The sequence below is a fragment of the Mastigoproctus giganteus genome, chromosome 2 (assembly GCF_048544385.1).
Source record: "Mastigoproctus giganteus isolate SK-2022 chromosome 2, ASM4854438v1, whole genome shotgun sequence".
Classification (NCBI taxonomy): Eukaryota; Metazoa; Arthropoda; class Arachnida; order Uropygi; family Thelyphonidae; genus Mastigoproctus; species Mastigoproctus giganteus.
The window spans coordinates 9,956,707-9,982,605 of NC_143576.1; the positions used below are offsets into that span (position 1 = coordinate 9,956,707).

Sequence of the window (25,899 nt, forward strand, 5' to 3'; positions counted from 1 at the left end):
AGGATGAGCACTGAGGTGAGTTTTCTCCCAATAGTAGGAAGATATGAGTATGATGATTGTGTCCAATTGTCTCGCCAATACCACTTCCTTTCATATCTTCTTCTTCTTCTTTAATGCTGCCGAATGGCGTTTGCGACTTCGTTTTGATATTGTTCTCTGTCTAGCGCTGCGTGTAGAATTTGTGCTGTTGTCATGTGAAGCCAGGTGTTGATGTTATCTAGCCATGCCATTTTCGGTCTGCCTGGGCGTTTCTTGCCTTTGATTTTTCCCTCCAGGATGAGTGGTAGTAGGTGATATTTTTGTTGGTTCCTAGCGATGTGACCTAGGTATTTGCATTTCCTGCTGATGATGGTTTTGAGCAGGTCCCGTTCCGTGTGCATGTCCTGCAGGACCTGTGCGTTGGTTATCTTGGCTGTCCACGGAATTTTCAGCATTCTTCGGTAGAGCCACATTTCGAAGGCCTGGAGCTTTATTGTAGTGGCTGATGTTAGAGTCCAGGTTTCTACACCGTAGAGCAGTATTGGCCAGATGTAGCATTTCAATGTGCGTAATCTATCATTGAAGTTTTCAAGGGAAGGATAATCCAAGTAGTTTCCCGTTGCTTTCTTGGATCACAATTTAGTTGAAAAGGTCGTGTGTGGACCTTTTGAAACGGGTTTCGTCTGACGTCTCCACTGAAACCTTTCCACCATGGGAGGCCCTTCTGGGAGCATATATCTTTCGCTGCTTTAGTAGTTTAACAAATTAAACTACTAAACCTGCCGCAGCCATATAAATGGAGTAGCTCTTATTCAGTGATGAAGCTGCCTCGTGATGTCATAATTTTACGCAATTTATGCCGAATTTCTAGTCACCACTGACCAAGCAGGTGGCACTGCTGTAGTTTTATCTCCTGGAAACATCTAATGGCTGACTCGGTAAAATTACTGTGACCTTGAAAATACCAATAATGTATAACTCAGCAAAACGTGAGTATTTTTAAATACAATTTGGTATCCTGAAAACTTCTACATCAAAGCTATCATGTAGCACAACTATTCTACTAAGAATTCCCAGTGACTGATTATAGTTCCTTAAAAATTTAATGACCTTGAAATTTCCTATGTCCGAACATAATAATGATAACCATTTTAAAAAGTTCAGTCCAAAAAATAAAACCACGTTTAGGTCCCAAATCTTAACCTATCACTCACCCACACTTATTTTATCTAAAATATAACTTCTTTTTGAGCAACACTCCCGAAAACCTTCTTTATTTATTAATTTTTAAGAGAGCACTAATTTAGCTAGCATACAGCTGGTGCCACCAGCGCCTCCTTTCATATGTTTTGTTGAAAGCCAGAGCCACAGCTTTGAGCGCAAATTACCACTGCACTAGTGTATGAAAATGTTATGCTTTTTATACTGCAAGCTATGTGACACAGTCCATTACAGATGAGGTGGTTTCAATTCAGTGCACTGAGTGTATATACACTAAACCACCATCACTAGTGTAGGATGAAGACCTCTCTCTCCTCTCCATCCCTGCTCCTTCCTCTCCATCTTATGCATAACTTCAAAGCTTTTAAGAAAAATTAAATATTTTTTATTTTTTCATTTTCCCAGATGAGAAAATAAAAAAGCCACCTGGAGTTTATTTTTTTATATGTGAAGAAGATCAATATGTGTTATTGTATACTCCCTACAGTAACAGTTCTAATTGCAGCATCCTGATTTTCTTTAGAGGCATTAGTATCTTCACTGTCTGTCTATGGACCTGCTAGATCTGATTTGACATGATTCTGAGTCAGAGCTCAACAAATGCCCCCAAGACCTAAGAAATAACTATTCACAAGTTGCACTCAAGTCTTGAGCATATTTGCTAAAGCTTGTTCTGAGTGATACTTCCATTTCCTTGGCCATCATCTTTTGATTGCAAAAAAAAAAAAAAAGACTTTAACAAATTTGATTTGATCATGCTTCAAAAGGGATGACCACCCAACCTTTAGCTTTTCATTCCGTGGAGGTCACAAAAAGATGGATCATATTAATATTGTAAAATAAATAGATCTTTCAATAACCAAAGATTACTATCAAATATTACATAATTCTTATATAATACATAATTCTTATATAATTTTTCCTTTTTTTTAAAAAAGAAAAAAGAAAGTGAGACATTCCTCATTTTTAAAACTAATTTAACTGATTAACTTCCTCTCCTCTACCAACTTTAAAGCTTCAAATTACAAATTAAAAAAACAGCTATTTTAATGCAGCAACCATTTAAGGGAGGAAGAATCCCATCTGCATTAAGCTTGCTCAATCCATTCAAAGCCTTAAACACCTCGATCAGTTCACCTCACAGGTGCCAAGTCTCCAGACACTACAATTTGCAGAACTGAAGTTTTCTTGGTAAGGGCACCTCTCAGCAATCTCGTTGCCCTTCTCTGTACCCATTCCAGCAGCTCTACATCCTTCCTAAAACGAGGCCTCCAGACTTCTACTATGCAGCTCAAGATGTGGCCTGACCATTGCCTTATAAAATGGAATAATCACCTCCTTACCCCTGACAGAAAAATTCATGTATATCATTGATAAAATCCCATAAGCTGTCCTGGCAGCCTATTGCTGCTTTAGTCATTATAGCAGTATAAGAATTTTTAGAATTTATGGGTTCAGGATGGTGAAAAGTCACTGCCATTCAGTTTAGCTATACAAAATTTAAAATAGAAAGATACCAAATTTAAAATAATTTTGAAAAAAATTGTGCCAAACTTTCACAAAACTGTCTGGCTAATAGAAATACTTTGTGCTTCTATAAACCTTGGTCATATTGTGACTTCTTGATATGATAACTGAACCTTGGTTTATGATCACTTATTTATATATTCTTTCTTTCTACTTTTTCTATACTACATTAATTTTTACTTAATACATAAAGCCATTTATTTATTAATTAAAAATTGTTTATGCTCGAAAAGTGTATTTTATATTATTATATATATAGATATATATAATTCTGCCCTTTCATACACTGAAAGGGCAGAATTCATAGGATACCTGGTTCGTGGGAAACGTGACACTGTCACCCCTCTTGCTAGTGGATGAATCCACCACTTGGCAGGTATATAGGTGCACCGCATTCACGTAGACAGTAATTCAATGTCAGTATGGATAAAAGTCATGAGTTAACAGACTTTGAAAGAGGGATGATAGTGGGTGCCCAATGCATGGGTGTCACTCTATCGCAGAGGTGGTACAGAAATTGCACTATTCCCATTTGACAGTATCATGAATGTATTAGGAAATACACCATTTCTGGAATAATATCTCATCATGGGCAGAGGAAGATGGTGGATGAAAGTAGCTGTCAACATCTGTCCTGCATTGTTTCAGTCAACCAGAGAGAGACAGTGGTACAAATCACTTCCGACTTCAATGAGGGAGGTGCCAGAAACATCTTCACCAAGACCATCAGGCAATCATTAGCCACAATAGGTTATGGGACCCACCAGAGTCTCGTTGCTAACACCATGACACAGGACTCTACGCCTCAACTGGGCGAGAGGACATCAGCACTGCACCTTGGATGATTGAAGATGGGTCCGATGAGTCTTCTTTCCAGTTATTTGGAGCAGATAGGAGGGTGCATATCTGGCGGAAACTGCAAGAAGCTATGCACCCGACATGTCAACAAGGAACTGTTCACGCAGGTGGACAGTTGGTAATGGTCTCGGGCATGTTCAACTGGCACATGCTGGGACCTCTGGTACGTCTCTGAATGGTCCAGGTTACGCGTCCATCCTTGCAGACCATCTGCATTCCTTCGTGGTCATCGTGTACCCACAGGGCAATGAACTCTTCCAGCAGAACAACGCTCCTCCCCACAGAGCCGTGGTGACTAGAACATGGTTTGAAGAGCATTCCGCAGATTTTACCACCATGGAATAGCCTCCCACTGGGCATGAACCCTGGGGAGCATCTTTGGGATGCTGTGGAAAGGTCCATTTGAGCTTTGGATCCTCCACCTAGGAATGAGATGAAATTATGGACAGCAGTACAGCTAGCATGGATGGAAATACCTCTGGAATGCTTTCGTGAACTAGTGGACCCAATGCCTCGCTGTGTGACTGCCCTTATCCAGGCGAAAGGTGGGCCTACCCGTTAACAGGTAGGTATCCCATGAACTCTGCCCAGTCAATGTGTGTGTATATATATTTTTTTATTTCTTTTAAAAAAGATTCAAAATAAAATACACTTCAGCATTATAGAACTTACTGTGCTATAGTGATGATGGTAACAATCAACTGATTCATAAAAAGTTAAGAAACAGCAAATCAGTAATATTGTCCATTTTTATTGGGATGAAGTGTATCATTTAATCTACAGTTACTAAAATCTGAGTCAGTATCCCCTTTAATTACCTTTTCCTTGCTTGATGTCTCCTAGTTCTTCAATTTCAGGAGTAGGTTGGGTGAGAATTACTTGAGCTGGAGGCAGAAGCATTTCAGGCTTTGGAGGTGTAAAAGCAGGTGGTGGAACACTTTCCATGGGACTGCCATTCTGAAATTATTTATAAGTACTGTTTTCTCTATTTCTTGATTAAAATTTAGTAAAAAAGAAAGTTAGCAATGTATGTAGTGCATTACATTTTAAGCACATTCAATTTCCTAAATTTATTGAATTTTTTATTTTTCTGTTATTAATAAAATGAAGAGTAAATAACTGTCTTGCTACCAATTAATTTCTAATTGAATAACAAATAATATGTAAAAGTAATTGTTTTCACTTCACTGTACATATACCTCACAATCTGATATTCACACGATGTTTTGTAAAAATACTTTGCAATCACGATACAAGAAATGCAGCAAGTATTTCATGTATTGTTATTTTAATAACAATTGAAATATAACAAGTATTTCACATTTCTGCTGTTGATTAATATAATAAGCAAATAGTAATAATTCATGATATATAAAATTAATAAACTTATAACAAAATGAATTTCTCAAAGAGCAACTTTTATGCATGAACTGAGAACTAAGAACATTTCAATTCTGGGCATACCCCACATTTCTCACTCATTCCTCCAATCAGCAACCAAAAATAATACCCTGTGCTTCAACTACAATATGTAGCATATGTAAAGCCTATGTCAGGGGTGGTGAACCTATGGCACGTGGCTGAAGTGGCACGTGGCTGAAGTGGCACGCATACAAATTTTTTTGGCATACAAAAAAATTGAGTCAATTATTGAACAGTTTTTTATTTGTCAAGTTTGAAAGAAAGATTGGAAGGAATTACAAAATTCATTAAATTTGCAGACAGCGTAAAACTAACCAACCTGAACCCGAAAATGTTTCAGTGGATCGACCTGGATTGTTTTGAGATGCAATTGATTGATTTTCAGAGTAGCTCAATTTGGAGGCAAAAATTTATTGACCTCACAGCTGATTTAGAAAATATTGAAAGGAAACAATTAGTGACAAAATTAGCAAAGAAAACTGCAGAAAAAGAGTTATTAAAAGTTTGGAATTCCATTCCTGAAACTTTTGTCTGTTTTAAAAATCTGGCAACAGCATTCTAACAATTTTCTCATCAACATATTCTTGTGAGTCATTATTCTCAGTGATGAATTTTGTTAAGTCTAGTCATAGGAGTAGCCTATCTTATATTATATTACCCACTCTTATATTATATTTATAATATAAGAGTGGGTTTACCATTTTATATTAAATTTGTTCTATAATCTAAAAGTTACATTTTTGTTATGAAGGATTTTATTTTAATACCTTTATTAAATTCTTTGAAATAATGTCTTTTATTTCATGCTTTTTTTGGTTACGCTTTTGTCAAGTAAAACATGTATGAGAAAAATAACAATACAGTAGAATGTCAATTATCCGAACTAATTGGGACAAAGGTTGGTTCGGTTAATCAAATAGTTTGAATAATTAAACATACATGAGAATACCCAGTTTATATGAAAGATAGTATAATTACGTATAGTATAATTAAATTATTGTAAGCAAGGTATTTTGAAATATAAAGTATTATAAAAAATAATTGATTTAGGAAATGATTTATAAATAATAACCAAAACGTTCTGAAGAAACAATGTATATTATATTTATTTTGAACTTCCAAATTATTTTACATGGTTTCAACTATAAACCACACTTTTTTTTTACATAAACAGAAATAAACAAACACAAGTAATTGCACACAAATAAGAGTATAATGAATCTTGAGAAGGTTTATTTTTTAAAATATGTAATCTTGAATTATTCTTTGAACCATGCAATACTGTGTTTTTTTCACGACGAGATCTCTCATCCTCTTTAATAGCTGTATCTATATAGTTTGTGTGGGCCTTCAAATGCATTAAGCGGCAGGAGTAATATTTCAGCATAATAACCAGTGCACTAAAAGTAGATAATTTATTGGGGGCGATGATGGTTTGGATAATTGATTGTTCAGGTTCAGATAATCGATGTTCTACTGTACTTTGAAAAATTCCAAGCAGCAAGCAAGGGTAGTTTTTTTAAAAGATTTAGCCAATTTTGGCATGTACCCTTAAAAAGGGTGGTCACCCCTGGCCCATGTTATATGTATTAAAAAACAAAATAATAACTTCCAGATTTCGACTTGTTCAGATTTAATGAAATTTGGAATGGGTCAATAAATCTTCATAAAAGAGCTAAACATAAAAACAGCCTGAAGTATTCAGTGCTGCAGCTACAGTATACTATATATAGAAATATAAAATACTATATATAGTCTATGCGATAACAGAAAAAAAAATAAAACAATAAAATAATAATTTCCAGATTTTTGTTTGTCCAATTTTTATGAAATTTGGGATGACTTGACAAATATTTCTAAAACATACAAATATAAAATTTCACAAAAATCTGTCCACTAGAAGTAGAGTTATTACATGCACACAGATGGATGGATGAGGTGAAGACAACAGGTACTTATACACATATATGTGAATGAGCCTAAAAATAGGCTATACTGATTTTCACGTTAATGTCACATTATTTCATATGCAAATAAAAAAAAAGCAAATTAGTTTTTAATTACTTTAAAAGAAACCAGCTTACAATTAAGACTAAACTGCAGAAGGAAGAATAGACATTTAAAGAATAACACAACACTATATCTTAACATTAATAACATTCATAAAAAAAAATTAATTTTACAGGGTGTCCATAAAGTCCTGTTCTTATTTGAAAATTTAATTATGTCACAACCAAAAGACAGAGCAATGCGATCTTATGCAAATTATTATGAAACTCTAAAAGTTTATAAAATAATTCTTCAATATGCCATTCAATACACCTCAATGTTTGCACCCTTAGAACATCAAGGTGAAATTCCACTTCTTGCCATGTATGGGCCAGCATATCAACACTTATAGTTTTGATTTCCTGGTTATCTTGTGTGAAGAGTTTTAATGTTATTAATGGGTGTTCCGTACAAAAAATTCTTAAGAACCCCATACAAAGAAGTCTAAAGGTGTGATATCAGGGAAGCATGGAGGCAAGATGATTTTCCATCATGGCCCATCCATCTACCAGGAAATGTTTCATCCAGAAAATAACAAATATTCACACTCCAGTGTAGAGGTAGTGAAAAATGATGACTGTTGAAAAATTATGACCTGTTAAAAAATGATGAATGGCTGCAACTCTTCCAGCTGAGGTATTACAAACTACTGTAGTATGTCAAGATAAATGTTTCCTGTGATGTTCTTCTCAAAAAAGAAAAATGGCCCTATCACGCATGAGCCCACCCAGACATTTAACTTGGGGGCTATCACAAATGTTATGCTGGTTTCCGGAACCCCACATCTGAATGTTGTGACAATTCAGATGTCCAGATACGTGAAACGTGGCTTCATCAGAGAAAAGAAACTTCTTTAGGTATTTGTTGTCTTCAGCTGAAGGGCAGCATGGAACAAGAAAATGCATAGAACTGAGGAAAGTCATTTAGCTGCAAAGCTTGGACAATTTGCACTTATATATGTATAAGGACACATTAAGCATGATGAATTGACTTTTGAGGACTGTACTGGAATGCTGCTTGGACATTTTCAATGGTTCCTTGAGACGTGGATTTCCACTTTGAGACAGGCCAATCACACTTCCTGTTGCTCAAAAATTCTAAACCCAACTCCTGATACTTGGTTTGGAGAGAGGATTCTTTCCATATTGACAGCAATAATTTTGTTGCACAATAATTACAGGTTTTAACTCCATAAACCACAACACATTCGGCCTTCTCTTGTGACATTGCTATATTTATGTATCATACCCTATAGAAAGAAAAATCTTTGAGTTATATAACACTTTGTAAAAAAACTTTTGCAGTTTCATAATAATTTGCATAAGACTGCATTGCTCTATGTCTTTTTGTTGTGACATAATTAAATTTTAAAACAGGAACAAGACTTTAAGGACACTCTGTACTTAATTAGATATTATGGCACGACAGCCAATGCAACATACAGAAATTGAATCATTATTATTCAATTCCTTTACTGTCCATTACACACAATAAAAAACATACAAACTATGGCACTGCTTGCTTTTTCCGGATGACAACAAAGGCAAATTACCCCAAAATGCCTAAACAGTGGGGTTTACAAATAAAGAAAAAATACTGTTTACTGCTAATCATTGGTATGCCAACAGCTTTATGTTATACATTTATTACTGCAAAAATGGCAATTTTTACAAATTCCAGTTACAAATATACATCTCTTTAGGTTACATGGCACTATTCGCCTGAAGTCGACATCAACTTTATAACGGTGTAGAAGCATTAAACCAGTATTAACAAGAAATTTATTCAATTTATAATCTATAAAGTTTATACCTTATTTTGGATTTATCGTGCAATCTGCTATTCAGAACATAGCATTCAATCACATTCCATAAATCTAAAAAAAAAACTACTGCTACCAGAAGTCAAATTACCATAGAAATTATATTTAACTATCGTTTATAAATTATAGGAGTGTATTCTAAATGAGAATATAACTGGGACTGTGAGTCTTAATTAGGTAACCTGATTTTAAAATTAGCCCATTTTACATTCCAAAATTCTAAGCCAAACAACTACAATACCTTGCTAGCATTAGCTCAAATTTGGAAAGCATAGCTAATACAGAGATATATTGCACAAATTGATGTAATTTGTTATTGTTGCTTATTCACATACATATAGCTTTAAAGGAATCGTTTAAAGATGTTGTTTTGGAGCATTAGCAACTAAGGCCATCTTGCTCCGGGATATGCGGTGGTCATTCCCTGACCTTTCCGCATCCCCCGTATTTGGTGGTGACGGGCTCGAACCCCGGTCTAATCAAGAAGCGTGTGCTACCCACTGCTGCTCTTTCCCACCTGGCTACGGAGATGCCTCACATACATATAGCAGATCCACTTTCATACTGAAGAAAGTTAATAGGTTTTTATTTAGAAATTTACAATGCTTCAAAAACAGGAGTTTCATATCTAGGTTAACACCTATAAATTTAATTTAAATGACTAAAAATGAATATATTATTCTATATAAGCCTATACTTCAAACTTTTAGAAATAAGAAAACCAGAAGAGCACATTTTAAAGAGCTGCAATACAAAACAAACTGTAGTTCTTAGAATTTTTACAGAACTTGCACTAAATAAACAACTGTAAGTGTTAAGTTAGGCATTTTAGGCATTTTTAGTATTTTCTGTTTTCATTTAATCAAGTGTTAAGTTAGGCATAATCATAAAATTGTGTTTACTTTACCCTGTTAGTATGGCACTTGACACACCAATTTTTTCCCTTTTTTTAAAAAAAAAATTGTAAATGAAATGAAATCCTGTGTACCTTTGCTCACCAATATTCTTTAACTAGTTATATAGTATTTTCTGTTTTCATTTAAATATACTTTGTGTAGCTTAACAGATGGCAGGTGAACAAAAGCATCTATCTTTCTTCTAGGAAATTTCCATCATTCCTAGGTAGTGCGAGAAACCAGTAACAGGTGTCTAATTTTTCCATAGAACTTTGGCTTCACTGGCTAAATGCAAACAGGTGATAAAAACAAATGTTCATGTTGCATCTGCTAGACACCATGCAAGTATTTGTGTTTCAATCTGGGGAATGAGCGACCTTAAATTCTAAAAAATATGATAAAACTATATTATTTTTTCAGTTTTTCTCATTCAACATTTTTTAATTAAGTTTACTAAATCATAATTAACAGATCACTGTTTTCAATTTAAAAAAGCTAAAAATTAATTTTTTATAATTAAAACAAAAGGAAGGGATGCTTCACACTAGCATGTTTGTTAAACTTAGAGTGAAGTAATAGAAGGTTAATAAAAACATAATTGGGAACACAGTAATAACTGCTGCCACTTTCTCATAGTATTTGTAGCTGATAAAATTAAATTATTATCAGAAAACTGATTACTATTATTACAATTTATCCAAGCACTAACTGGGAACATAAATACACATATATGGCTGCAGGATGTGTGTGCACACACACACAGGCACCTTCAGTTTAATAATAGTACCGCACCTGAAAAGTGAAACTCTTTAAATGAAACATCTTTGAATTTTAAATTTAAAGAAATATGATTTCATGAGTTTTACAACAAAAATCTCATAAAAAAAGCATTATCAAGGTATTTATAAAAACTTTTTAAAAGAAATCATAATTTTTTACAACATAAAATATAAAAATATCCAGTGTCACCATATAAAGTACTGTATAGACAAGCTCTAACAATGAGAAAAAAATTTTACACAATATTGTATGCACAAATTTAAAACTGAAAATTGATTGAACTATGTAAATAATGTTTGAAAACAATTTTTAGTAATCTTCTGTTCAATGAGTTCTTGAAACAATTTTAACCCTATCCTGAAAATTTAAGTCTGGCAGAAAGAAAAAAAAATTTCAAAATGTCACAGAAGCCAAAAAACATGGAGTTCTACTTAGAACCATGATGAAATACAAATATTCCTACTAGACATTTAGACTAAGCTTTGGTCCTCTTGCCTTTCTTTGTTGGTAATAACACAGATTGAAGTCAACAACTTTTGGTTGATTCTTAGCTATTAAAATAATTATTTCTATTGGAATGAGCAGCAGCCTGAAAAGCAAGGTACTGGGGATTTCAAGGGCTGCTGGAAGTCATCATGGAACAATTAAATACATGGGTTGTGTTAGGGTAACTAAGAGTAAAAACAGGTGCATGTATATTGCATGTACACCAATGCTAGGAGTATAGTAAATAAATTTGATGAATTTGAGGTGCTGGTGAAGACATCAATGGGTGATGTTGTTGAGATATCAGACACATGGTATCAGACAGAGATAGGGGATGCAGAATTGGAATTTGGGGAGTACAATGTGTACAAAAAGGATAGACAGAATAGAAGGGAGGAAGGGCGATGCTGTTAATTAAGAAACACATAAAAATCTAAGGAAGTGCATCCTGTTGACATGGGTGGACAGTGCAGTGCTGGGTCAGTTTGGTGTGACATAAGCACTGGGAAAACCAAGTGGAGAGTAGGGTGTGTTATAGGCCTAATGAGTCTGATGAGTACAATGAACAACTGTACAGAGAAATAGAGTGGGGCAGTAAATCAGATTGTCTAATAATAGGGAATTTTAACTTCCCAGATGGAACTTGTGGATTGGTCACTCACACATTAGCAAGACTTTTGTGGAATTATTTATTGGATGACTGTTTTCTACAGCAGCATGTTTGAGAGGCAGCCAGAGGGAGTAATACTCTTGATCTGATTATCAGCAGTGATTCTTTATGCATTTAAAATCTGCAGATAAAGGAACCACTAGGGGACAGTGATCACAATGTACTGATGTGGGATTTACTTAAAAGATGTAACTACCATCAGGGGTAAAGGTAAGGGTTTTTGCTTTCATAAAAGGTAACTACAGTGGTCTCAGAGATTTTTTAAATTCTATACAGTGGGACCAACTGATGATGTTACCAACAACAAATTCTAAATGAGAATCATTCAAGGAATTAATCCTGGAAGCTACAAGGCTTTTCATACCACTTAAGAAATACTGTTCAAGGTTTAGGCCTAAATGGAGGTCAGATCTAGTGAGACTCGTGGAAGAGAAGAAAAATGCATGGGATGCATATAAATTATCAGGAGACACAGATGCCTATGGTAGATATAAGATAGTCTGTAATAAAGTTACAAAGGAGGTTAGGCAAGCAAAGGAAGATTATGAGAAATCTTTGGCAAATGATGCAAAGAAAAAAAATAAAAACTTCTTTACTTATGTAAAGAAGTCTTTACCGTAAACAAGGCTTTACTTATGTAAACTCTAAAAGGAAGGGGATGAATCAGATTGGTTGACTTGACATCGATGGTTCGACTGTTGATGCACATCCTGAGGTAGCTGACAAACTGAATGAGTATTTTGCATCTACATTCACACATGAGGAGTTATTCAGGGATGTGAATGCCAGAAGCTTATCAAACTCTGGCAGGGAGCTAAATGATTTTGTAATAACTGAGAGCAAAGTGGAGGAGAAATTGTTGAAGATAAACAAAACATTAGAAAGCCACCTGGGGTGGAAGGGATCTATCCTGTTATATTAGGGAAAGCAGAAAAGGAAGTAAGCAAACCCTTAGCCTTAATTATGAGAGCTTCCATGGACTCAGGGGAGGTCCCTGTAGTCTGGAGATGTGCAAATGTGTCCCCTTTTCACAAAGGGGGATCAAAGGTTGACACGGGTAATTACAGACCTGTTAGTTTAACTTCTGTTCCAGGGAAATTAAACGAGGCACTGGTTAAGGAAGCAATGCAGGATCATCTAGACAAGCCTGCAGCTATAGTTCAAACACAGCATGGGTTGTTAAGGGGAAATATTGCCTGACTAATTTGATTGGATACTATGATGTGGTCACAAAGGAGCTGGATGCAAAAAATAATTTTGATATCATATACTTGGATTTTAGGAAAGCTTTCGATACTGTGGCACATGGAAGACTACTGTACAAATTGGAGCAGTATGGTATTAAGGGCAAGTTGCTACAATGGATAAAAGGGTGTTTGAGTGGAAGAAGACAGAGAGTGGTAATCAATGGCACTGCTTTTCGTGGACTAATGTTATTAGTAGAGTCCCACAGGGTTCGGTGTTGGGCCCATTGTTGTTTTATGTATTTATCAATGATATTGATGAAGGTATATCAGGGCTAATGTTGAAGTTTGCAGACAATACGAAGGCTGGCAGGGTTGTCAATGACATTAATGATAGCATGCTACCTACTGGATCTGGAAAAATTGAGTAGATGGGCTGAGAGGTGGAAACTGAAGTTTAACATTGACAAATGTAAAGTACTTCAAATGGGTAACAGTAACCTCAGAGTAACATATCAACTGGTTGATACTACACACTCAGGGTAGTGGAAATGAAAAGGACCTGGGAGTAACTGTGCAGTCAGATATGAAGTTTTCTGAGCAGTGCAGACAGGCAAAAGAGTAGCTCATGGTGTTTTGATAGCAGGTGATTGTTCCCTTGTATAAGGCAATGGTCAGGCCACACCTTGAGTATTGTATACAGGTCTGGAGGTCTCATTTTAGGAAATATGTAGAGCTGCTGGAATGAGTACAGAGAAGAGCAATGAGATTGATTGAGAGGGGAACAAAGGGTTGCTGTTACCAAGAAAGGCTTAAGTCTGCAAATTGCAGCTTCTGGAGACTAGGCACCTGTGAGGTGTTCTAATTCAGGTGCATAAAAGGCCTTGAATGGTTTGAGCAAGTTCAATGCTAATGGGATTCTTCCTCTTGCTCAGATCTCATCTGAGGAGACAATTGTGGAATAGATATGTAGAAATTTGCCTTTAGCCAGCAAGTGGTTGATTGTTGGAACAAACTTCCATCTGTTGTAGTGGAGGTCAACAACTTGAATAAGTTCAAGGCAGAACTAGACACACATTTGGAGTGAAAGGATGGCTGAAATGGAAATGTTTTTTTTTTTTTTTTTTTTTGGCTGATGCATATAAGCTTGTTTTCTTGAATCATATGCCTCTACTAATGCTAATGCTGATTATGTATATTCAAAACTTAATGTTGTTCATAATGCCTGTTTTCTCTTTTTCACTTCTCACAAACTTATGCAGCGAATGGTAGGTGAAATGAGAAGGTTTTTTTTTTTTTTTTGGCTGATGCTGTATAAGCTTGCTTTCTTGCATCACATGTCTCTGCTAATGCTCTTGCAACATACAGTGTTAAACTATATGTTCCCCACAATCAGGCTTGCATGTGGGTAATGAGCATCAATGTATTTAAAAAATGGGATAGTGGAAGTTTGTTTAATGAAATCAAGCAGGCAACATATTTACAATTAACATAAACAAGTACTGTAAGTATTACACTAAGCATTCATCCAGATGCTAAAGTCATCAGAGGTCATATGTTTCAACACCATTTCTGATATCATGACAACAAGCATCAAGGAAAAATGGGATACAAGAAACAATTACTTACTTTAACAAAGAGTAAATAAATTAAATAAATTCTTAGGAGATTAATTTTTACTACAGTGTATTCCCCATGCCTCGGGAAACAATATGTCAGGCTATCAAATATTATTTACAAATTGACTGCTTTAAATATTACTCTCAATGCAACTGTTCACAAATACAAAGTAATGTCTGATAAAAAAATTAAAAAAAGCTTTATACAAAAAAAATAACACTTTCCGCACCTAAAAATAGAATTTATTTTTTTCCACAGAGGAGTGCCTGACACCTGATACTTTGTAGAAAAAAATGCTAACAGAAAACAAATCAATCCTCAAGCAAACTGCCTGTTTTCATAATTTTAAAGCAAATTATTAGGAGAATTAATCATTTACAAGTGAACAAATCACAATCTCTTGACACTGCTGCTGTTTAAGGCAGAGAAAACTGAAAGTACAAGGGACATTCAATAAGTTTTCTGACTATAATATGCTCAATGTATAAAAAAACTGCAGTCCTATCAAACTCTCAAATGTCAGTATCTTGTTTGAACAGGGTCAGCTCGATACAGTGAAGTAACTCTCTCTCTCTCTCTCTCTCTCTCTCTCTCTCTCTCCTTTTTCTCTCTCTCTCTCTCTCTCTCCCACCTCTTTACTCTGGCTAGTTCCTCTTCTCTCCACAACCTCCTAGAATTTCCAATTCTAAAATCCTCTTTGACAGTCTGCCATCGTCCATTCTCTTTAGATGTACCCAAACCATCGCAGTCTGTTCCTCTCCACCTTTTAATGTAATCATTCTTCTCCCAATTTCTCTCTAATAGTCACATTTCTTATTATATCTCACCTAGTCTTTCCACAAACTCCTCTTGGGAACTTCATTTCCATTGCTTGCATTCTGCTAATATCCTTTTCCTGCATTACTCATGATTCTGATCCTTGGGTAATTTCTGGCACATATACAATATGATCTCTAGGGAAGTTTTTTTTTTTTTTTTAGGTACCTCCTTTCTCCTAATATTCTCTTCTACGTATCTCCTTATAAATTCTCCTTTTTTTTTTCCTACTATAATCCCTAAATATCTGAAACTATCTACTTCTTATACTTCTTTCCCCCAATAAACATTTTAATTCCATCAATCTCACTGTATTACTCTTTTCATTGCTAAACTTTAAATTATATCTCTTTGCTTTTTCTACCCAGCTTTCTAACTGTTCGTGTACCTCTACTTCACCATCCCCATAAATCAATAAATGTACTTATATATATTCTGGCACAACCACCAGGTCAGAGGAATTTAAATAAATCAGGAATACAACAGTTAATCATATTTAGCAGTCACATGACTTAAACCATGGTCCCCTCAAAGAGCATATGCTACTGCACTCTTTCCCCTGACCACTCAGCTACTGGTAGACAACATCACTTTCCTTTTTTCTATCCCAGTACTTTTTTCCACATCATTTATAATATCATCCATTACAAGTATGAATAGTAGAAGTGAGACTGCTTCCCTATCTCAATCCATTATTAATTTCAAACCAGTGTTTTCAACCATTGTTTTCACATGGCTTTCTGTTCCTCTGTATAGGTTTTTAATATTCTGTCAATTCCTGCTGCCTGTTTCCTCAACAATTCTCATGCCTTCCTTTCGCCCCCCCCCCTCTCTCTCTATGCTATCATGTTTGCTGTCATTTGAATCACATATTCATTTGAATCATATAGTCTATCTACCTCTTCTGCAAGCACATTACTATTAGCATTAGTTGAGGCATATGATGCAAGAAAGCAAGTTTACACAGCATCAACCAAAAAAAAAAAAAAAAAACCTTCCAATTTCACCCTTCCAATCACTCCAAATGTTTTTGTCTAGTTCAGCCTTAAATTCATTTAAGCTATCAACTTCCACAACAACAGATGGAAGTCTGTTCCAGCAATCAACTACCAACTGGCTAAAGGCAAACTTCCACACATCTATTCTGCAACTGTCTTTCCTCAATTTGAATCTATGCCCCCTCAGGTTCTTAATCTGAGCAAGCAGAACTATCCCATCAGCAATGAGCCTGCTCAAGCCATTCAAGATTTATACACCTCAATCAGATCACGCTCGCAGGTGCCTAGTCTCCATATGCTGCAATTCCCTCATTTCACTTTCAAGAATTACAGAGGGATTACTCTGAGCAATCAGATTAATCGTCTATAATTCTCACACCTTTTCCTATCACCATTTTAGGTAAAGGCAAAAATCAATCCTTTCTTCCAACCTTGCCTCCGGTATACTTTTTTTCGCCCATACTACTAATTTCATTACTCTGTACATCCACTGCAAGCCTACTTATATTACCATTTCTGTAGTCACTTGACTGCATCCTGGCAATTTACAACCTTTCATCTTCCCATTGCAACTTCCACTTGTCTTCTTGATAATTCTCTCTTCCCCCACTCTATTTCTCTCTCCCTACCTCTTCCATTGTATCTTCTCTTTCTTTCTTATTTCTTCCTCATCTGTAATTATTTTTCATTTTTTTAATATCAATATACAAGTAATTTTATTCCGCTCTATCTCTCTCCTATTTTTCACTAATCAGTATTTCTTTCTGCCATTATTAATGATTGTTTTAGACCATCTCTCCAATCATTACTTCTCTTCTATAACTATTTTCTTTGCATCACTACATAGTAGTAGTAGTGGCATGTGATGCAAGAAAGCAAGTGTATGAGCTTATGCAGCATCAGCCAAAAAAATCAAAAGAAAAAAAAAAAAAAAAACACACCATTCCCTCCAAATGCCTGTCAGGTTCCTCCTTAAATTTATTTAACCTATCAACTTCCACGAAACAAATGGAAGTTTATTCCAGCAAATAACCACCTGCTAGCTAAAGGCAAATTTCCACACGACTATTCTACATCTATCTTTTCCTAATTTGAATTTATGCCCCCTTAGGTTCGTAATCTGAACAAGTGGAAGGATCCCATCAGACTTCAGGGTGCTGAACCCATTCAAGGCCTTATACACCTAAATCAGATCACCATGCAGGTGCCTAGTCTCCAGCCATTGCAATTTGCAGAACTTAGGCCTCTCCTGGTAAGAGGATCCCTTCATTCCCCTCACCAATCTTGTTGCCCTTCTCTATACACGCTCAAGCAAATCTACATCCTTCCTAAAATGAGGCCTCCAGACCTATACGCAATACTCAAGGAATGGCCTGACCACTACCTTATACAGAGGGATAATCACCTCCTTTTCCCTGCTAGCAAAATTCCTATATATCATTGACAAAACCCGATAACCTGTCCTGGCAGCCTGTCTGCATTGCTCAGAAAACTTCATATCTGACTGCACAATTGCTTCCAGGTCTTTTTCATTTTCTACCACCTTAAGTGTAGTACCACACAGTTGGTTTTTTTTTTTTTTTTTTTTTTAGGAGCATTAGTAACTAAGGCCATATTGCTGCGGGAATATGCGGTGGTCATTCCCTGACCTTTCCGCATCCTCCGTATTTGGTGGTGACGGGCTCGAACCCCGGTCTAATCAAGAAGTGTGTGCTATGCACTGCTGCTCCTTCCCACCTGGCTACAGAGGCGCCCACACACACACAGTTGGTACGTTTCTCTGGGGTTACTTCTACCCATATACAGTACTTTGCATTTGTCAAGGTTAAACTTCAGTTGCCACTTCTTAGCCCATCTGCCCAAATTTTCTAGATCCTGTTGCAGTAGCACACTGCCATTACTGTCATTAACAACCCTGCCAACCTTTGTACCATCTGCAAACTTCGACACTAAGCCTGATACACCTTCATCAATATCACTGATAAATATACAAAACAACAGTGGACCCAACACTGAACCCTGTGGGACTCCACTAATAACATTAGTCCATGAAGAGCAGCACCCATTGATTACCACCCTCTGTCTTCTCCCACTCAACCATCCTTTTATCCACTGTAGCAACTTACCCTTAATACCATTCTGCTCCAATTTGTACAATAGTCTTCCATGCACAACAGTGTCAAAAGCTTTCCTGAAATCCAAATATATGATATCAAAATGATTTTTTGCATCCAGTTCCTTTGTAACCACATCATAATATCCATCAAATTTGTCAGACAAGACTTTCCCTTAACAAACCCATGCTGTGTCTGAATTATTGCTGCAGTCTTGTCTAGATGATTCTGCAATGCATCTTTAAACAGGGACTCCATTATTTTACCCGAAACAGAAGTTAAACTAACTGGTCTGTAATTACTTGTGTCATCCTTCGATTCCCCTTTGTGAATTGGGGATACATTTGCACATCTCCAGTATGTGGGAAACTCCCCTGAGTCCAAGGATGCTCCCATAATTATGGCTCAGGGTTTGCTTAGTTGCTTTGCTGCTTCCTTTAATATAACTGGATAGATCCCATCCACCACAGGTGCCTTCCTTATGTTTAACTTCAACAATTTCTCCTCCTCTTTGCTCTCAGTTATTACAAAATAATTAACCACCCTGCTACAATTTGATAACCTTCTACCATTTTCAAACCTTAATAACTCCTCATGTGTGAATGTAGATGCAAATTACTCATTCAGTTTGTTTGCTATCTGAGCAGGATCATCAACAGTCAAACCATCGATATCAAGTGGACCAATCAGATTCATCCCCTTCCTTTTAGAGTTTATATAAGTAAAGAAATCCTTGCTGTTTTTCTTAGCATCTTTTGCCAAGGATTTCTTGTAATCTGCCTTTGCCTGCCTAACCTCCTTTGTGACCTGATTACAGACCAGCTTATATCTGCCATAGGCTTCTGAGTCGCATGATAATTTATATGCATCCCATGCATTTTTCTTCTCTGTCATGAGTCTCATTAGTTTATTTGATAACCATTTAGGCCTAAACCTCGAACAATATTTCTTAATAGGTATGAAACTTTTAGTAGCTTCCATGATTAATTCCTTGAATGCTTCCCACTTAGAATTTACTGTTGGTAACATCGTCAGTTGATCCCACTGTACATAATTTAAAAACTGTCTGAGACCACTGTACTCACCTTTACGGAAGCAAAAACCCTTTCCTTTACCCCTGATGGTAATTGTATCTTTAAGTAAATCCCACATTAGTACACTGTGATCACTGCCACTTAGTGGTTCCTTTATCTGCAAATTCTTAATACACGAATGATCACTGCTGATAACCAGATCAAGAGTATTACCCTCTCTGGTTGCCTCTCGAACATGCTGCTGCAGAAAACAATCATCCAATAAATCCACAAAAGTCTTACTAGTGTGTGAGTGACCAACCCACAAGTTCCAGTCAATATCTGGGAAGTTAAAATACCCCATTATAAGACATTCTGATTTACTAGCCCACTCTATTTCTCTGTACAATTGTTCATTGTACTCATTCGAGTCCTTAGGCCTATAACACTCTCCTACTCTTATTTTTGCTTTCGCAGTGCTTATGTCACACCAAACTGACTCAACAGTGCACTGTTCATCTATATCAACTGGATGCACTTCTTTTGATTTTATGTTTTTCTTAATTAACAGAATGACCCCCTCCTCTCATCCTATCCTTTCTGTACACATTGTACTCCTCAAATTCCAATTCTACATTCCTAATATCAGTGTGACACCACATCTCTGATATCCCAACAATATCTGCCTTTGATGTCTTTACCAACACTTCCAAATTATTTACCAACACTTCCAAATTATTTACTATACTTCTAGCATTGGTATACATGAAAGCATACATGCGCCAATTCCTATTCCTAGTTACCCCTGACACATCCCATATACCCTCCTGTTTCACGATGACTGCCATCAGTCCCTGAAACCCCCAGCACCCGTCGCTCCAGGTCGCTCCTTATTCTAATAGAAGTTGAGCAAGAATCGCCTTCACCTCTGCCAGCGGCTACTTTTAACCTTTAATCTGTGAATCCCCCCCCCCAAGCTAGCAGTTTTCCAACACACCTAACACTGCCTCGATAGCATCAGAAAATATTCTTGCACCCTTTCTATTTAAGTGTATCCCATCCCAGTAGAATCACCAACATTACATTTTCCCTTATCTTAATCTTCCTCTGTTGCCTGCTATTTAAGTGTATCCCATCCCAGTAGAATCACCAACATTACATTTTCCCTTATCTTAATCTTCCTCTGTTGCCTGCTTTTATTTCTCTACTTTGTATTGGTGTTAACATACTTATAAGTAGTGTATGATCACTGCCCATTACTACCCCTAGTAACACTTTAATATCCTTCACTCACAGCCAAAGGCAGTTATTTAACAATATATAGTCAGTGAATCTTAATATATACTTTATTGCTGACTTTTTCTTCCCCTCACAGCTATATCTTGTATTTCTCTGCTGGGAAGCAGATCTATCCTGCTTTTGGACCCATTTCCAATTCCTCCATCTCTTCCTTGCTTTCTGTTTCCTTTCCACAAAGTGGAAAGGAAACAGAAAGGGATCAACCTCTTATACATGAGAAGGTTGATCCCTTTTTGTCCCACAATCAACTTTATCTCATCCATCCTGATTTAATTGGTGCATCTCCATAACCCTCTTCCTCCATTTCCAGACTTACTACTCTACCCACTCCATTTTTTCCTCTCTTAATTTCCTGACTACCAAAAGCTTTTATAACCCTTTGTCAGTTCCTTTTGTTCTTTTACTCTCCATTTCATTTTGTTCAATCCCAACACATCTAGTTCTCTCTCCACCATAATGTCTACTAACTTTTCCCCCTTCCTGCTTAAAGTTACTACATTGAGTGTTCCAGTCATGAGTTCTTATTCCATTTGGATGTAGATATGGCATATGTTGAAAAGACTGATGCTGCTCCTACAGTAGTGTCAGTTTTAGATCCATCAGTATATATCTGAATAGATTTGGAATTTGCTGATACATATGCCACATGTAGTTGTACGATATTCATATCTGCTAGAGACTGCTTTCCCCATTTACAAAAGTGACTATCACAAGATGATGAATGGGTGAAGTGTGTAGTTTTTTTTGGCTGATGCTATATAAGCTTGCTTTCTTGCATCATTTTCCACTACCACTATGATGTTTAAGTACACATTCCAGTGAGGCATTACCTTTTGCAGCCTTATTCTGGCAGGTTTATTTTCTTTAGCCTTCCTGCTATAGTTCATTTTCCAATGTGGATCAAAGAGATATGACTATATAAGATGAGTTGGTAGGCTTTGTATTTTGGCAGCATAATTTAGGAATAGCATTTTTCTCCTGAGATAAAGCAGTAGTTCATTTGCATCTACATATAAGCTCTGAACAGGGGATGTCCAGAAAGCTCCAAAAGCTATCTGTAAGGCACAATGATGAATTGGATTAAACCACTTAAGAGCATTCTTTCTAGCAGAGTCATATATGAGGCACCATAATCCAGTCAAGATCAGCTGAGAGTGTGGCATAAATGAAGTAAGCCAGATAGGTCAGCAACTTATGTTATTCAACATAGCTCATATTTTGAGAGTGGAGTGAGACAGTAAGGTCATTAGCAAATAGGAATGTTTGTGTCATTTGATTTATTCTGATGGTGAAGAATGTGGCACTGAGGACTGAGCCATATAGGACTCCTTCTGTCTAGATGAAAGACCGGGTGAGGGTATTTTTATAACAGACCTGAAAGTATGGCATTATAAGAAACTCTGTATTAGAAGAGGTAGTAGTAGTAGTAGTAGTAGTAGTAGCATGTGATGCAAGAAAGCAAGTGTATGAGCTTATGTAGCATCAGCCAAAAAAAAAAAAAAAAAAAAAAAAAAAAAAAAATCACAAAACAATCCCCTCTAAATATTTGTCCAATATTTAGAGGGGATTGTTAAATTTATTTAACCTATCAACTTCTACAACGACAGATGGAAGTTTGTTCCAGCAATTAACCACCCGCTGGCTAAAGATAAATTTCCGCACATCTATTCTACATCTGTCCTTCCTCAATTTGAATTTATGCTCCCTTAGGTTCATAATCTAAACAAGTGGAAGTATCCCATCAGAATTCAGTGTGCTCAACCCATTCAAGTCCTTATACACCTCAATCAGATCACCTTGCAGGTGCCTAGTCTCCAGCTGCTGCAATTTGCAGAACTTAAGCCTCTCCTGGTAAGAGGATCCCTTCATTCCCCTCACCAATCTTGTTGCCCTTCTCTGTACACGCTCAAGCAAATCTACATCTTTCCTAAAATGAGGCCGACAGACCTGCACGCAGTCCTCAAGACATGGCCTGACCATTGCCTTATACAGAGGGACAATCACCTCCTTTTTCCTACTAGCAAAATTCCTATATATCATTGACAACACCCCATGACCTGCCCTGGCAGCCTGTCTGCATTGCTCAGAAAACTTCATATCTGACTGCACAATTACTTCCAGGTCTTTTTCGTTTTCTACCACCTTAGGTGTAGTACCACACAGTTGGTACATTTCTCTGGGGTTACTTCTACCCATATGCAGTATTTTGCATTTTTCAATGTTAAACTTCAGTTGCCACTTCTCTGCCCATCTGCCCAAATTTTCTAGATCCTGTTGCAGTAACACACTGCCATTACTGTCATTAATAACCCTGCCAACCTTTGTATCATCTGCAAACTTAAATACTAAGCCTGATATACCTTTATCAATATCATTGATAAATATACAAAACGACAGTGGACCCAACACCGAACCCCACAGGGACTCCACTAATAACATTAGTCCATGAAGAGCAGCACCCATTGATTACCACCCTCTGTCTTCTCCCACTCAACCATCCTTTTATCCATTGTAGCAACTTACCCTTAATACCATTCTGCTCCAATTTGTACAGTAGTCTTCCATGCACAACAGTGTCAAAAGCTTTCCTGAAATTCAAGTACAGTCCATTCCGGTTATTTGGGACACATCGGGACTAGTGCATGTTGGCCCGATTAAGCAGCTGCTCCAATTAACCGAAGTTTCACGTAAATAGTTAAAAATACAATGTACCCACCCCTTTACAATTGGTTCACTCTACAATCCAATCACGTTACAACGAACTCAACATAGTAAAGTACCGTTCACTATACGATGTGCAGTAAGCGCCGGTCATTGTGATCACGTTTGTGAATTGAATTTTAATTCTATTAAACAGCAATTCTAATTAGCGAAAATAGGAGGAATATTATCCACAGGCTATAAAAGCAAAGATATATTAAGCATAAATTTACCCTTTATTACCTTACCAATTAAAAAATTAAATGATACGTGAAAATCGGAAGAATATACGTGATAATCGGAATAATTAATACGTACTGTAATATGTACATACGAATTAGTTGACTTTTCTGTTCACTGACATTTGTGGGCGGGGGGGGTTAAAATTTAAAACAGTAAAAAGATAAGCAATTAATAACAAAGAACACGGCACACACAAATTGCAAGTAACACGATACGCGCAAGTGAGAACAGAGTAACGAGTTACAAAGCGTTAAAAATAGGAATGAAGAGAAGATCTTAAAATTAATTTTTTTATATGATTGAAGATTTCATGGAAGTGTAAACACATTTCACCATAATAACCCACACAATTCCAGCTGTCGGTATTATCGCAAATTCAATAAGATCGAGTTTACTGTCCATTTATGATAGATTTCACTAACAGAAAAGCCCAATAAACAGGTGACTGCTAATTTTTTTATTGTTTTATGGTTGTGACCTCCAGAATTTCGACTGAACCACGTGGTACTGTCAGAGACAATCATAGGGTAATCTCCAGTGCTGCAGTCACCTGCCCTGATTAAACGGCATTTTGTCCCAATTAAGCGAAGTAAACCCTGGCTATTTTCTCGATTGGTTTCTGTTTTTTAAGATTTGCCTCAAATAAACGGCTGCCCCGATTAACCAGTGGCCAAAATAATCGGAATGCACTGTATATGATATCAAAATTATATTTTGCATCCAGTTCCTTTGTAACCACATCATAAAAACCTATCCTTTGCCAAAGGTAAATGTACATAATAAAACACGCCTGCGTGCTCTGGATTCATAATTTATTTTATTTTGTTACACAGAGCATTAAAACTATGATAAATGAATTAGCTTTCGGCTGGGTGGCAGCCTTCATCAGATTAAAATACTTTGAATGGCAGTTGGAATAGAGATGCACTGCCAGGATGGTGCGTGAGGCACGTGGTTAATTGTTTGTTGATGTTTGTTGCTGTGACGTATGGTGGTGACGTGGCCAGCGTTTGTCTATGGACAGAATTACTGCTTCTGTGATGGGGTTAAGTTGACAACCACAGGAGTTAGAGGGACGTGCGTTTACACACGCACTGGATCACATCGCCTTTTGGTGTCGCTATGTAGACAATGTGTTCGTAGTGATCCCTAGAGACTCAGGTCAGCGACTCCTAACACACCTCAACTCACTGTCGCCCTTCATAAAATTCACGATTGAGCTGGAGTCGAACAACTCTATACCATACCTAGATACACTTGTCCGGCGCGAAGACACATGCTTGAAGACGACAGTTTATCGTAAGCCTATGTGTGCTGGCCAATTTACCAACTTCCAGTCAGCACACGCACGGGGCCACCTCCTCTCAACCGCCCGAACCTTGCTAACTCGTGCCTGGACACACTCCAGCTCTGCAGATGAAAGGCGCAAAGAGATCACCAGAGTCAAAGTAGACCTTACGAGGTGTGGCTACCCCATCGATGTCCTTAACAGGTGTGATCTACAAGCACGCGGCAACGTGACGACCAACATCAACGCCAACACTGATGAGTCTTCCACGAGGGCATTCATCCCATACTACCCCAACCTGTCACAGCAGATCGGTAGAATCCTAAGATCGCATGGGATAAAGTGCATCCAACTCCCAGGCAAGAAACTGCGTTCTCTCCTTTCCAACATAAAAACACCTGTCCCCACCCTTCTACAGAGTGGTTTGGTCTATCGCATCTCTTGCCGTGACTGCACGAGCTGCTACTTTGGAGAGACCGGACGTCGACTCGAGAAACGCCTCTCAGAACATAAAAAGGGCGATCCGTTTGGCGGATGTAGAACACTCAGCTATTGCCGAGCATGTCTGGACAACCCACCACGACATCGACCCACACCGCGATGTCGTGGTTGTAGACAAGTCCCACCATTACCTAAGGCGCACCTGGTTGGAATCGTTAAGTATAAAATGCTCGGATACCTCGTTGAACAGGAACAGTGGTTGTCAACTTAACCCCATCACAGAAGCAGTAATTCTGTCCATAGACAAACGCTGGCCACGTCACCACCATACGTCACAGCAACAAACATCAACAAACAATTAACCACGTGCCTCACGCACCATCCTGGCAGTGCATCTCTATTCTAACTGCCATTCAAAGTATTTTAATCTGATGAAGGCTGCCACCCAGCCGAAAGCTAATTCATTTATCATA

The 25,899-nt window shown here is 37.1% G+C and overlaps 1 protein-coding gene across 1 annotated transcript in view; it reads right to left on the bottom strand.

Moving 5' to 3' along the window:
• nwk (FCH and double SH3 domains nervous wreck) overlaps nt 1-25,899 on the bottom strand; it is a 505,896-nt gene that overhangs the window by 42,814 nt on the left and 437,183 nt on the right. Inside the window, exon 19 of the mRNA XM_090389564.1 lies at nt 4,404-4,542. Within this exon, the coding sequence (XP_090245690.1) occupies nt 4,404-4,542 (139 nt within the window). The remainder of the gene's footprint in view (nt 1-4,403; nt 4,543-25,899) is intronic.